We start from the raw sequence: 13,484 nt of genomic DNA on the forward strand, positions 1-13,484 counted from the left end.
ACAGTATATGCTACACCATAAAAAAAAACATTAAAATAAACTGAAATACCAGATCTTTCTTTGCTCATATATATATATTAGATTAAAAAGTGTTGGAATAATAGTTTAATTTATAAAGAAAAAGCTTGTGAAATCAAACAACGATAATTACAATGTCACCATTATTTTAAAAAATATTAAGGAAATTTCGGCCTCGCCGTTTGCTTTCATAGAAAAAAATAATTGAAAATTTTAAAAAAAATCTGTTAAAATTTTTAAATTGAATTATTAGAGAAAAATACGAGAAAAAAAAATAATTACAATCTCAATTTTATGTTAATTTTTTCAATACACTTATATGGAAATTTCATTCACATATATTGTACTTTTGTGATAAAAAAATAAAATAAAAAATGATTTCAACATAAACACATCAGTTTGCATATGTATATATGTATATATATGTATAAGTTTTTTTTTTAACAATTAGTAATTTTAAATATTTCTTTTTATTCTTTTGATTCCTTCGATTTTTATTTAACAAGCAAGTACTGCATTGTCAACAGGAATTTGAAAAACGTTTGTGATTTTAGTGAATTTGTAGATAAACATTATTTTTACACATTATCCCTCAGCATTTCAAATTTCCATTGACAACACAGAAGCGAAATACAAACCGGGCAGATATTACATAAATGGTATGATACAAAATCTCAGACAAATTCTCCACTCTTTATGTGATATTTTCAAATTTCCAGTGATGATAAGCTATATTAATTTTACAAGGAACAACAAAACAGATTCAAACAAAAAGACTTGACCGAGTTAGCTGTTAGGAAAATGATAAAATATTCCATTAATATTTAAATTGATCAAAGCGTGCATTGTGCCTCAAAGTCAAAAAAAATTTAACAATAGCATTAAATAATGAATAAAAATACAATTAGATGATTTTCTTACAATTTGAATATTTGAAGGAGGAGGAATTAGGAATCTAGATCGAGGATTATATTTTGGTAATTTCTAAATAACTACGCCGAAAGATAATCAGAAATGTATAGCCAACTATTCGTTAATAAATTTACTAAGTTTATTACTAATTTAGTGGATCTAAAATCACAAAATGAACAATGGACACCTTAAGTTTGTAATTTATCAAATATATTTATTTTTGAAAATGCCATATTACAATATTAAGACTTATGTATATGATATCATAATACAATAATTGTTAGTAAAACAGATTGGAATTTGAATGACAATTTTAGTTTTTAAATTATATGTTTAATAAGCAAAGTAATTAAAATTCTAAGATAGCAAAATGGTAATCAGGTCATCTTCTTGAGATATTTTTGTTTTTTTTTCCACAGTAATCAATGTAAATTTTCACAAGAAATTTAAACAGCAATTAATATGAAGAAGAAAAAAATTCTAGTTATGCAGGAAGATTAAACTGATTATATTTTCTAAAACATGTACTTTTATATGTATTTCTACAAGTAAGGGATTCTTTTTAAAGCCTTTTTATGTAGACATGCTGTATTTTTTTAAATAGCATTTGATCTAGTCAATTTAACAATTAATCTGACAGTAAAAAGGTTTATATCTAAAAGACAATTTGGCAAGACCATTACTCTCTAAATTACAACTAAGCCATACCATTGGATTTCAATTCTCGTATCAAACGTATTACAAAAATACCCTTACAGATTTTATTCAACAAAATTAAGGGGTCCATGGAACAAGAATGTGACAGAGAGGGTGCACTAGTGAGTGGGGTCTAGTGAGTGTCTCCAACTTTACCTAGGAGCTGGAAGGGTTCCGGGGGCGGACGCCTCGACATTTGAGGGGTCACCTGTTTGGCACTGGGTTCATATGGCAACATTACTGGGACACCAGCCTTCTTCTGGGTTTCCTGCAATAAAAATTCTTGTTAGAAAATAGCTAAATACATACATAAAACATAAGTAACAAGTGTAAGTCCCTCTCCAAGCACAAGAGCTCAGTCTCTTTATTGGAGAGAACTGCGTTTTTTATTTTAAAATTGTAAGTAGAAATGTTTGGAAAATTAATTAAATTATAAAAAAAACTTTTGTAACCATATGAAATAATAAAAATAAAAAATACAGTAAAAGCTCGATATAATGGACTAGGGGGGAGGAGGTGTCTGTTAAAGCCGAAAGTATGGCTCCAGCTAGGTGCAGTCTACGAGCAAGGCGTATGAAGCGATTATTATGGCAGCTAAAAATTGTTTACCTGCAGCGACACTTGAATTTAGGCATATAAAATATTAACAACGGCCAACGTCGAGTCGGAATTGGATCTAGCTGACTAACTGAACTAAATACCAATCCCTTTCGCTGCCTACACCGGGGTACTTCTAGAAAATTTGGTGGTGGATTTACAAACTTGTATTTATTTTGATTGGCAGTGACAGGGATATTGAAAGCTTTAAAATGTGAATTCACAGTAAAATTGGGATACAATTTTATTTTAAACTTAGTTCAAATTAAAAATTGCTTTGCAAGAGTAAGTCTGTCAGGAAGCCTAGATGCTTCTGTATCAGATCTGAGAATGCGGTGGGACAGCTTTCAATATATAAGATATTAACAGGATATTTAAAAAAAAAATACATTTGACCGGACTTTTTGTAAATTATATCCAAAGTCCGTTAAATAGATGTCCATTCTTTCAAAGTTTTACTGCAAATTATAAAAAAAATCATTTCATTTCCATATTGCCAACAGTTTCCCGTTAGTTGAAAATAAAACTTGGATAATTGTAAGCTTTATCTGAATCTTCACTAAGCTGTTAATTTTTTTAGAAGACCAGTATCTATGGCTTAATGGCAACTTACCAAGAGCAGAACTTCGAGTCGGATGACCCTGTCCTTGAGTGTTTTTACGAGAGCATTATATTCAGTATCCTTCTCCTGCAGCATCTGCTGATAGAAGTCCTCGCGGTGAATCATATCTATCTCTCTCTGTCTGAATTCACGGAGAAGTTTTTTCGCCTGTAAAAAATACCAGATATTGTAATTTCTCGATAACAAATCAGTAAATGAGTTTCCACCATTCATTACTTTGTCATTACCTTATATTAGACATTAGAATACATCGAATATCGTAATAAGGTAATGTGGTAGCCAGTTAAATATCCATTATTTTATTTGTAGGTAATAAGGTAATGAAGTAGCCAATTAAATACCCATAATTTTATTTGTATTGATTGTTGTATTTCTTCTATTTTCGCAGAAAAAGTTCATAGATTAAATACTACTCACTTATTTTCAATTTGTAGTTTTGAATTTCTGAATTTTAGTTTGAACAAACTGTTGCATATACATATAACAGGTTAAGAATTTTCTAAATTTTTTGTGGAAATAACTTTACCATTTATGATCATTGCTCTGTACTAATTGGAATTTGTAACATTAAAATAGGATTATCTGTGGTTTAGTAGTTAGGGTTCGGTTATGGTATCAAATGGTTTTGAAAGTAAATTAAGCTCACCCTATTGTATTTGGAGTCCAGGTTGGAGTACTGCTCCTGAGATTGTTGAAGCATGTCCTTGTAAGACTGCGCCTCTCGCTGCGTCGCCTTCAGGGTCCTCTCCGTCTCCCGCAGTTTCAGGCCGGATTGCCGGAGCTTCTCCGAGAACTCCTCATTTTCTGCTCCGTTGGACTCCAGCTCCATAAGCTTCCGGGAAAATATTAGGTTAGACTTTCTTACGGGAGACACAAAATTTGAGAGTAGTGTAACACAATCTTGAAATTAGTGTAATACTCAAAAAGTTAAATAAAAAACTATTTAATTCTATTATTAGTCACAAAAAATACCCACAAATGGGAAGGTTTAATTTGCTAGTGAAAATGCATTATAAAAATAATAAATCATGCTATGTATTTCTATTAATTCGCTACAAAAATATAAAATTTACTTCTAGAAGTTAGCCAATGTCAAGTAACTTGAGTCAATAATTGTGTAAAAGAAACGGTTGATGGATCTTATATAAGTATGAGTGAGAAATCAATTTATGAGACAAGTAATCTGTTATAAAAAGGTCTGGAATTATCCAGATTAAATTAACTATTCAGTTAATTTAAATATGTACAGTCAAAAAGTTAAAGAGCTTTAACTTGTCTGCTAGTGTTTTTTCAAAATAATACCGCATAACTAAAAAAAAACGATTTTGTTCACTGCTTTTGTTATTTTACTAATAAAAAATACAAATAACTTAGGAAACATCGCCATCACTGAGTGATATATTTTATGATTTTGTTAATCCTGATTTTAATATATATTGATCCATTTAATATCAAATTAACAAGCTTTTTACTGTGTACGTTAAAAGTATTACATTTGAATAGGCACATAATTTCTATGGGTTACAAGCTACATACATTGACCATTCAACCTTTCTTGTTTGGTAATTTTTTAGTACATAGCTAATGAGGTCTGGTGATTGAAAAATATAATTATAAACAGCGGATTATTGTTGTGTTTGGAAGAGATGTATAGTCGGTTTAGTGCAAGAAGTCGCAATTTGGTCAGAACTAAGTTAGTTGAACAAACGTGGTTATTTAGTTATACACTTTGTACAAATGTATGAAGTCACCAAGTGTCTAATATCAGGATGATTTTAGTTAGTAAGAAAAACGGAAGTCTTGATCTCATTATAAATACACACATACATATAAAGCGTACCAACACAAAGAAAATAAAGCATTTTACCTTTTGGCTCAGTTGACAGACTGATGATTGGGAGGCAACTAATTGTGATTGGGTCTGGAAACAACACAAAGTACGTCACATGCGGCTAACACAGGCGGGCATGCGACACCAATTTAAATTTTCAATCAAAAACATACTAGTCTTTCCAACAACACATGTTTAGTTCTCAACTGTTTCGAATGGGCTTGTTTTCTATTTTTTCTACAATAAAAATCGTATTTTATGAATAATTTAAAATATATTCATAAATATGTATAAATATGCAGAAGTGTCGTGTTTAATTTTGACAAAATCATAGAAAAGTGCATATTAAATGTTTTGTTTCAACAATTTATGTTAAAAAAAAGTTCTTGAACAAATATTTATTTAAACCAGTTCTGTAGAGAGTTTTCGCTCAACAAAACTGTCTTTTGTTTTTTTTTTTTAAAAAGAAATAAATATTTTTTGATATAAAATCATAGTAAAAAAAACCTAAAAATTATTACAAAAAAAACTTGCAAATTAGAAAGAAGAAATGAAACTCTTTTTCAGAAATCATTGACCATCTCACCGCATCACTGCGGTAATGGTTTAATAGGTTAAAGTGTATGAGGAATGCTCAACATTCCACTAACAGGCAATTTATTTATACTATCAAAGACCTCCTTCATTTATATACGAGGGCCGACCCAAAAGTAACAATAAAAAGTAAATTTTACACACTTAATAAAATGACTTTTTTTTGAAAATTTACACACTTATGTACCATGTTATGAGCCGAAAAATAAAAAAAAATGGTTAAAAACGGTAATGTTTGGAAGTTTTTTTGACGTTTTTAGTCTCCCGATTTTTAGGTTTCGGCGAAATTTTGACGTAAACAAATGGAACAGCGCGCAAACATTAAATTCTGCTTCCTGCTAGGCAAATCACCTCAAGAAACACTGAAACTGCTTCAAATGCAAAATGCAAATTCAAGCTTTTAGAGCATCCTCCTTACTCTCCAGATCTTGCTCCTTGTGATTTTTTTCTTTTTCCTAGGATGAAAAGGCAATTGAAAGGAAGGAGATTTCAAACAATTCAAGAAGTTCAAGAAGAGTCACTCAAAGCTTTGAAATCAATCAGTATTTCAGAGTTTTTTACTTGTTTTGGGCAGTGGGAAAAACGCTGGAACAAGTGCATTGCGTGTAATGTGTATTTTGAGGGTCAGTAAAGGTTTTAAATAAAAAAAAATTTTTTTTGTTTACAAAAAAAGTTGTTTTTAAAAAATCGCTGAAACGTAAAAATCGGGAGACTAAAAACGTCAAAAAAACTTCCAAAAATTATTGTTTTTAACCATTTTTTTTTAATTTTTCGGCTCATAACATGGTACATAAGAGTGTAAATTTTCAAAAAAAAATCATTTAATTAAGTGTGTAAAATTTACTTTTTATTGTTACTTTTGGGTCGGCCCTCGTACTATAATCTTGGTACACAGACACATCCTTGGATTTTTAAATTTTATCTTAAAAATGAAATCACTTTGGAATCCAGCCCATTCATCAGATTGATTAAAAGTGCAAGCAAATTTGACAAAAATACAAAGCAATACAAAACCAAAAATACAATCAAATGTAATTTATTGAATACCCGTAATTTCTTTTTGTGCTTTCCTATTATGGCACAGTTAATTGTTACTTGCGGAAGCTATAACCTAATTTCAGGGTCCATATTTTTTAGCTGATGTAACTTGTTTATATGATCACTATTTTAGTAAAAAAAAAAATACGTCAGTTTAGATAGTGGACACTACAATAGTCGCAGAAAAGAAAAACTTTATTGTATTTCAACGTATTATAAAAAAGGCTCATAAAAATTGAGAATGAACATCAGTACATATAATGTTGGGCTCTAACATGACAGAATTTAATTTCCCTTATGGTTTTAAAATCAACTATTAATATAATATCAACATCATTCAATTTTTGGGTAGACTATAAACATGCACAATCAGTCCACGCTAGAACATCGTAAAAAATAACAATTGGAAAAAATTATCTACATACTGTTATGATCTAAATTATATTTTTCTTTCATTTATTGATTCAGCAGTCACCTTGTGGTAATATCTAACTATTTTTAATTAAAAAAAATACTTGGTAAATACCACCTTTTCCTTATAAATATTACTGATAAAAAAAGTAAAAAATAAGAAACAGTACCTGCCTCCTCTTCATTCTTCAAAGTCCTAAGAACGTAACTTTAAAACTTAGATGAAGCTTCACATACGGTGTATGTAAATGATGTGGAATGTATCGAAACACATCTTAAGATAGAATCAAAGAAATAGTAGCATTTACCGAGTAAAATTTAAATTAAAAATAGTTTTTTCATCATATTGTAAAAAATATAATTTTGGACATTTTATGTGGCGCCATTTTTGTAGAATACTACCACAATACTTTATTCAATATTTAAGTACTATTTGTAATATGAACGTGAATCGAAATAAAGCTATTAACACATTGTTGTCGGGCCGTTTTTTCATCAACCCCGACTTAATTAGTTTACTAATTAGAGTAATATACTTATCACAACTAACCTAATCACAAGTGACCGCAAACTCAATTCCAATCTGTAATTATTTTTTAGCGTCTTGCGCTCTGCCAAAAGTAAGCAAATAGAACGCTTATAAACGTGTCCCGCTCTCTATCAACAGTATTTGAAAGACGCTTTTAAGCGTTTTCCGTAAACAATGTGTTATTATAAATAAATAAAAACTCAATATATACATACACCCTTTTAAACACATACCTAATTATTAGGCAGATCATTGTTCACACAAAATATGCATGAATTTGATTTTTTTTTCAATGTCACTCGGATTGATTGTACTAATTTTATTACATTTTTTATAGTACTAAAATAAACAATTCCAAAACCAATTACACACAAACGAAAAGGTCAATCAATGCAACACAAAGCAAGCAAACAAACGGGTACAAATGGAAATAATGTCTCTATTCACCTCGTGAAGCAGGCTTCTCAGCGACTCGACGTCGTCCTTGTCCTGCTGGGAGGGGGGCGGGGAGGGGGCGCGCGCGGCCGAGGTGGAGGGGGGCGGCAGCGGAGGGGGCGGAGGCTCGGAGGAGGAGGAGTTCCCGGAGGAGACGGGCTGCGTCGAGTCTTCGGACTGGCGGCGTTGTCGCTCGTCTATTGCGCGCTGACATCTGAGGGACAAATATTAGATTAGACATGTTTTCCATATATCGTAGTCGTACAGGAGAAAGTGACTAACTAACAAAATGTAAAATGTTCAAGAGGGCCATTTAAGTCACTTTTGCTTGGGAAGAAAATAAATATCAATGCAGTTAGTCATTTTTAACAAGTCAATATATTATACTTCTAAGTTTAAAATCCTTTGGGATTTTTTTTCAGGGCGATATTAACCGGATCCACGCGGCTCTGTGTTTTCGTTTGTGCAGCGTTTGTGTTTTCACTTTGCTCCAAGTTTCGAACCTCAGTTCAACTTGGAGGGATTTTTTCATGGTGTGGAACTTTGGATAAAATAATACGTCAATCCTCGGCCTTATGACATCTGTTGAAATATCTGACTAATAATTTGTAACATCACAAGGATAAATAAAACAACAGATCCCTGATTTTTCTTGCGGTCGGTAATTAGTCCGCGCCATAATCATGCCCTATATCTGTCCCACTTTCGACGCTACGCATCGCCAGTGGGTAAGAGTGACACACGATGCGTGCTTTGATTTATTTATGTTACGATCTAATTTGTTTATATTACGATATATTTCAAGAATAATGTGACACACGTGTATTATAAAGTACCAAAAAGGCACAATGAATCCCATTTAACGTCTTTGTTTAGGAAAATAAATCGTTTCATAACTAAATACATGATAAAAGTAATCATTTAAAAAACGGCAAAATACAGCCGCGCACGAGCGTCTCTTAGGAACAAAGTTAACGCGTTTAAAAGGTTAAGCCAGTGAGATAACAAATAGTCAATGATCGCGTTTTTGTAAGAAATGCACTTGGTTACTTTCTCCTGTATGACTACGATATGAATATGGACGTTGACGGTCTTACTTCCATATCACCAAGTTGATAAATCACATTTATAAAAAAGTTATAAAGAAAAAGATAATATAGAATATATCTCGTTTCAGTAGAATATATGGAATCACATATATTATGTTTTCACATTTGCAGATATTTTGCAATATGTGCAAGTGCGGCATACATTTATGCTAGTTATTGTTTCGGCATTCACTTTGTGGTAAGACATGATTAAATTATAAATAAAACAATTGTTTTTTTACCACTTGAGTATTGCATTTTTTAACAACTAGTTTCAGAAGCTACAGATGCTTCCATCTACGGGTAAACTTATAAACTTAACAGCATATTCGTAAATGGTTTTTTGGATTTTTGTAAAAAAAAAAAATCATTTAATTCCTTTGAATAAACTGAACACTAACTGTCAAAGTGGACACATTTCTGTGACATCACATGACTTTTGAGGAATAATAATATCATGAATTGTAATCAACATTGAAGGTACTGCATGGAAAATTACCTTTCTTCCCTTTCTCGATCAGCCTGAAGACTCTGCCTGATGAGTTGGGCGACTTCACTGTTCTGGGGGTCCTTCTCCCTTCCAATCTGGAAGTTGACAAGACCAGACGTGTTTCTCAGCACCGATGCTGCGTACGCTTGCGTCACGCCCACCTGATCCGACACGATAAAGCAAATTAGAAATACATCAAGGCAAGGACCACCCGGAGAGTAAATCGTCTGATGGAAAGGTATTTACCAAGCTTTTGCCGTCAACTTCGATGATCTGATCGTTGACATGGATACGGCCATCGCGAGATGCGGCTCCGTTCTCCGTTATGGTCTTCACGAAGATACCCAACTTCTCCAGCCCGGCATCTGCTCCCACACCCATACCTGCAGAATGGAGGAAGCATAAGATACACAACCAATCATTCATTTATTCACTGTCCTGCTTCCAAAATATTATCACACGGTTCACATTCATATTTCATGTAGAATTGCAAATTAACCAAGCTAAGGGATCATCTTATACCAAAGGGATCATCTTATACCTTCTGTGTATCGATGATAAAATTGTAAAATTGTAACAATGACTGTAAATTGTAAACTTGCAACAACTGACAATGATATTTGACAACATTATTTTCATCGTAGATATAAATTACAAAGTAATGAGATGCCTCTATATGTGTATACATAACTGGATCAGGTAATTACTATTAAGCGTGCATTTATTTTTTCTAAAGGAATAACCCGCAAAGCCTGTACTTTTAGAGGCCTGTTTTCAGGTGCGATAGTAAGGATAGAGAAGGCAAATATGGAAAACACATCACAAACACCCAGACAAACTAAAAATTGATCTTTCTTGAATTTACTATGCAATTGGTGGGAATTGATATGTATATAATAGTGACTAAAAATAGATTAAACCTGTTTTTATGGGGCATTACTTTCACTCTGTATAATGTAATCTATTTTATAACTTATTGAATTAGATAACTCTTATAGCTGTAACATTTTTCAACATTTTTGTAAAAATGTGAAAATTGTCATCATAAATTGGTCTGACATTGGTGTTGCGAGTAAATAAATCAGTTGCAACTATTATCCACGACATGATGAGAATAAATATTTTTGTTCAGCCAATATCTAAAGTGTGTCGGGTTGTGGTCCCGTGGTTAGTGTCGCGGACTCAAGAGGCGGTGCGAGAAACTGTGACTCAAGAGTCAATGTTTCTCGGTTCGAACCCAATCTACCACAATTTAATGCCTATTTTTAATAAGAGCTGCTTAGGCTTACAGAATTAGTATGAAATAGAAGTATTTTTGTAAATAATAAAAATACAAATTCTTTCCTTCATTAAAAAAATATAATAATAATAATTATAAAATAATTACCGATAATGGACAGGCCCAGTCCATCGGGACCCTTGAGCAGTCTCACCGGGAACACGAGCATCTTCTCAACCCTCTTCTCCAGCTCGTACTCTGCGGAAGCTGCCACGGGGTCCACATCCTCATTGCGTCGGTCATACTCCATCACGGAGTGAGTGGAGAACATTCGCATTGGTGCCGTGCTGAAAGTTTTGTATATTTTTTATTATTTAGAATCATAGCTTACTTCACCTTCCCCTCCCGGTGATAAGTATTTACTACAACTTGACTTTAAAAATGAGAATATCAATATAAAATATTTTAGATGCGGGCTCAGAATTTTTGTATTCCTCCGTAATACGTTATTACGTGGCAATTACATAGTCGGAAAGGTACATGAAGAAAATTATGAAGAAAATTATGAAGAAAATTAGTTATCATTATGCATCCGGAGCATGTGTAAGACGGAGGATATCGTGAGGTGGAGACGACAACGAAGGCGATACTGGAATGAAAATATAAACAGAATGTCAGAAGACAGACTTCCACATCAAGGTAACCCTGAAGGACGCAGACCCCCAGGCAGACCTCCGAAAAGATGGAAAGACAGCTGGGAGTCAACATCCCAAGAGCGACATGCGGAGGCACAAACAGATCCCTAAGATCTACAAAAAGAAGATGAAGAAGATTATGCATAGTGTGAATAATTACATACCTAAAGAAAACTTTAGAACTCTTCTTCACAAACACGGGTGGGTAGTACCCTTCATCTTCATCCGCATCCTCACCTTCTGGTGGCAAACCAGGAATCTAGAAAATAATGAGATTTTGATGAAAATTAACAATGATATTTATAAATCAAATGTTGTATGCATCATAATATATTCTTAATATTTATATTGATTAATTGTTTTTATTAATCTGTCAGCGAGCGAGTTTCAGCGAACTAAATTGACTGCGATGAATGACTTTTTGTACATTCAAATTGTTAACTTTTTTCACAATATCATAGATCGAATATTGCAATCAATTCTCTTATTTTATAATTAAAATGTGATAAAACTGACAGAGGATTTTAGTTAGTTAGTTAGGATTTTAGTAGTTAGGATTTAGTTAGTAGTTAGGATTTAGTAGGATTTTAATACTAAAATCCTAACTAGTTAGTTAGTTAGGATTTTAGTAGTTTTTCAACCAATATTGTTGCAAAAACCAATAGAAATACCTATTGGTTTTTGCAACAATATTGGTAAATAACAACAATAAAATTGACAAGTCAGTCCACCGATTAATAAGTCTAATTCTATACTAATTACATATGCTAATTTTGTTTGTGGGTGTATAAAACATTTAAATACATAAAAATCAATTTTGAGACAACCATTGTCAGGCCCCGTGGTATAGTTGAGTAGACGCTCAACTGCGAAACTGGCATCGCGGGTTCGATTCCCGCCAATTGCAAAATAAATTCAAGAAATATTTATTTTCAATTGGTCTGGGTGTGATGTATTTTTCACATTTCCCTTCCCTATCCTTACTATCCTACCTGCAGACAAGACTCTGCGGCTTTGCGGGTTATTCATTTAAAAAAAAAAAACAGTGTTTGATTTAACATTTAATACATAAATTAAAATGGAGTTGTACAAATTCAACGCCAAATCTATAAATAAAAAACATTTATTTATTTACCTCTGTCCAGAAGTGACCGTCCTCAAAGTAGTGTATTCCTTCATGCTCGCCGACAATTTTAATAGCTTGCGGCGGATAGAATACCGAACTAGTCTCCGCTTCCGGTTCCCCGGTGCTGGAAGACATGTCTATTGAGTCTCCCAGAGTATCGGCCAGTCGGTCACTGTGCGTCATGCCGTTGGACTCGTTGGCCAGAGACACGTAGCTGTCATTCATCACGGGCTCGCTGTCGTACGACACCATGGACTGGTAGCTGTCGTTCATGGACGCCATGCTGTCCATCAATTCCTTGCTGGAACTGTTTGGCAGAGCCGTCGGGGTGTGGACCTCGGGTTGTGACGCCGACGGCATTTCCTCCCCCTTGGGAGATAGAAGACGAACAATTTCTTGCGCTTGCTCATCGGATAGAAGGGCAGCTTGTCTACAAATAGGGAAAATAAATGAATGAGTATCAAGCGTACGCATAAGTACAAATGATTAAAAAAAAATCAAAAGTCGGTCATAACCGCATGATAAATTTTTTCTCTTTTGAAACATAAAAATAATTTTAAAAAATTATCCAACTGCGAGAAAACTAAATCTACATTTTTACCAATTAAAGTAAAGCGAAGCCATATTACTTTTTTCATACTTTATTTTTTTGAGTATATAAGATGAAAGAAAATAATTGAGAAGCATCTAAATATTAAAACAAAATGGCTATATAATAAGAAATAATTCTAAGGAATCATTCCAATATTACAAAAATGTTAAATATGTAAACTACAGTTAGAAATAGTAAAATTCTGTTTTTAAAATACAAATTTTCTATACCCAAATATCAAAATGTAACACCAAAATGAAATAATATGAGCATACTCATATAATTCATCTTTAAAACAACATACATCACCAAACAAACTTTTCAGAACAGGAGAGATGTTTTCCTCTGTTTTGAAATATCATATGTGTATTTGTAACATTTTTGTAATACAGCGTTCAATTGAAATAAAAGTGCACAAAATAAAGTGAAAGCGGAAGCAATTACCTCATCTTTTTCTCCAGAATACTACATCACGGTGCGAGTGAAAATTCCACGTTTGGAGGTAATCCCAGATTGCGATGATGCGCAAACACATGCAAAGTGAACAAAAAGAATGCAGAAAATGAATATTACGATACAAGACAAAAATAA

General features: G+C 32.8%; 1 protein-coding gene across 5 annotated transcripts in view; it reads right to left on the bottom strand.

Annotated features, from left to right (window-relative positions):
* Spn (protein phosphatase 1 regulatory subunit spinophilin) overlaps positions 1–13,484 on the bottom strand; it is a 141,198-nt gene that overhangs the window by 14,358 nt on the left and 113,356 nt on the right. For 3 of the 5 annotated variants that reach the window (XM_088275408.1, XM_088275391.1, XM_088275421.1), the window contains 11 exons: positions 13,338–13,358; positions 12,311–12,731; positions 11,340–11,434; positions 10,649–10,827; positions 9,508–9,644; positions 9,271–9,422; positions 7,696–7,897; positions 4,713–4,766; positions 3,492–3,677; positions 2,837–2,992; positions 1,783–1,894 (listed from right to left, as the gene is read on the bottom strand). In XM_088275408.1, the coding sequence (XP_088131534.1) occupies positions 1,783–1,894; positions 2,837–2,992; positions 3,492–3,677; positions 4,713–4,766; positions 7,696–7,897; positions 9,271–9,422; positions 9,508–9,644; positions 10,649–10,827; positions 11,340–11,434; positions 12,311–12,731; positions 13,338–13,358 (1,715 nt within the window). The remainder of the gene's footprint in view (positions 1–1,782; positions 1,895–2,836; positions 2,993–3,491; positions 3,678–4,712; positions 4,767–7,695; positions 7,898–9,270; positions 9,423–9,507; positions 9,645–10,648; positions 10,828–11,339; positions 11,435–12,310; positions 12,732–13,337; positions 13,359–13,484) is intronic. The other 2 variants (XM_088275399.1, XM_088275414.1) reach the window with 2 other exon arrangements.

Source organism: Brachycentrus maculatus, unplaced genomic scaffold (assembly GCF_059751285.1).
Source record: "Brachycentrus maculatus isolate JH-2025_06_01 unplaced genomic scaffold, ASM5975128v1 h1tg000036l, whole genome shotgun sequence".
In the NCBI taxonomy this organism is placed as follows: domain Eukaryota; kingdom Metazoa; phylum Arthropoda; class Insecta; order Trichoptera; family Brachycentridae; genus Brachycentrus; species Brachycentrus maculatus.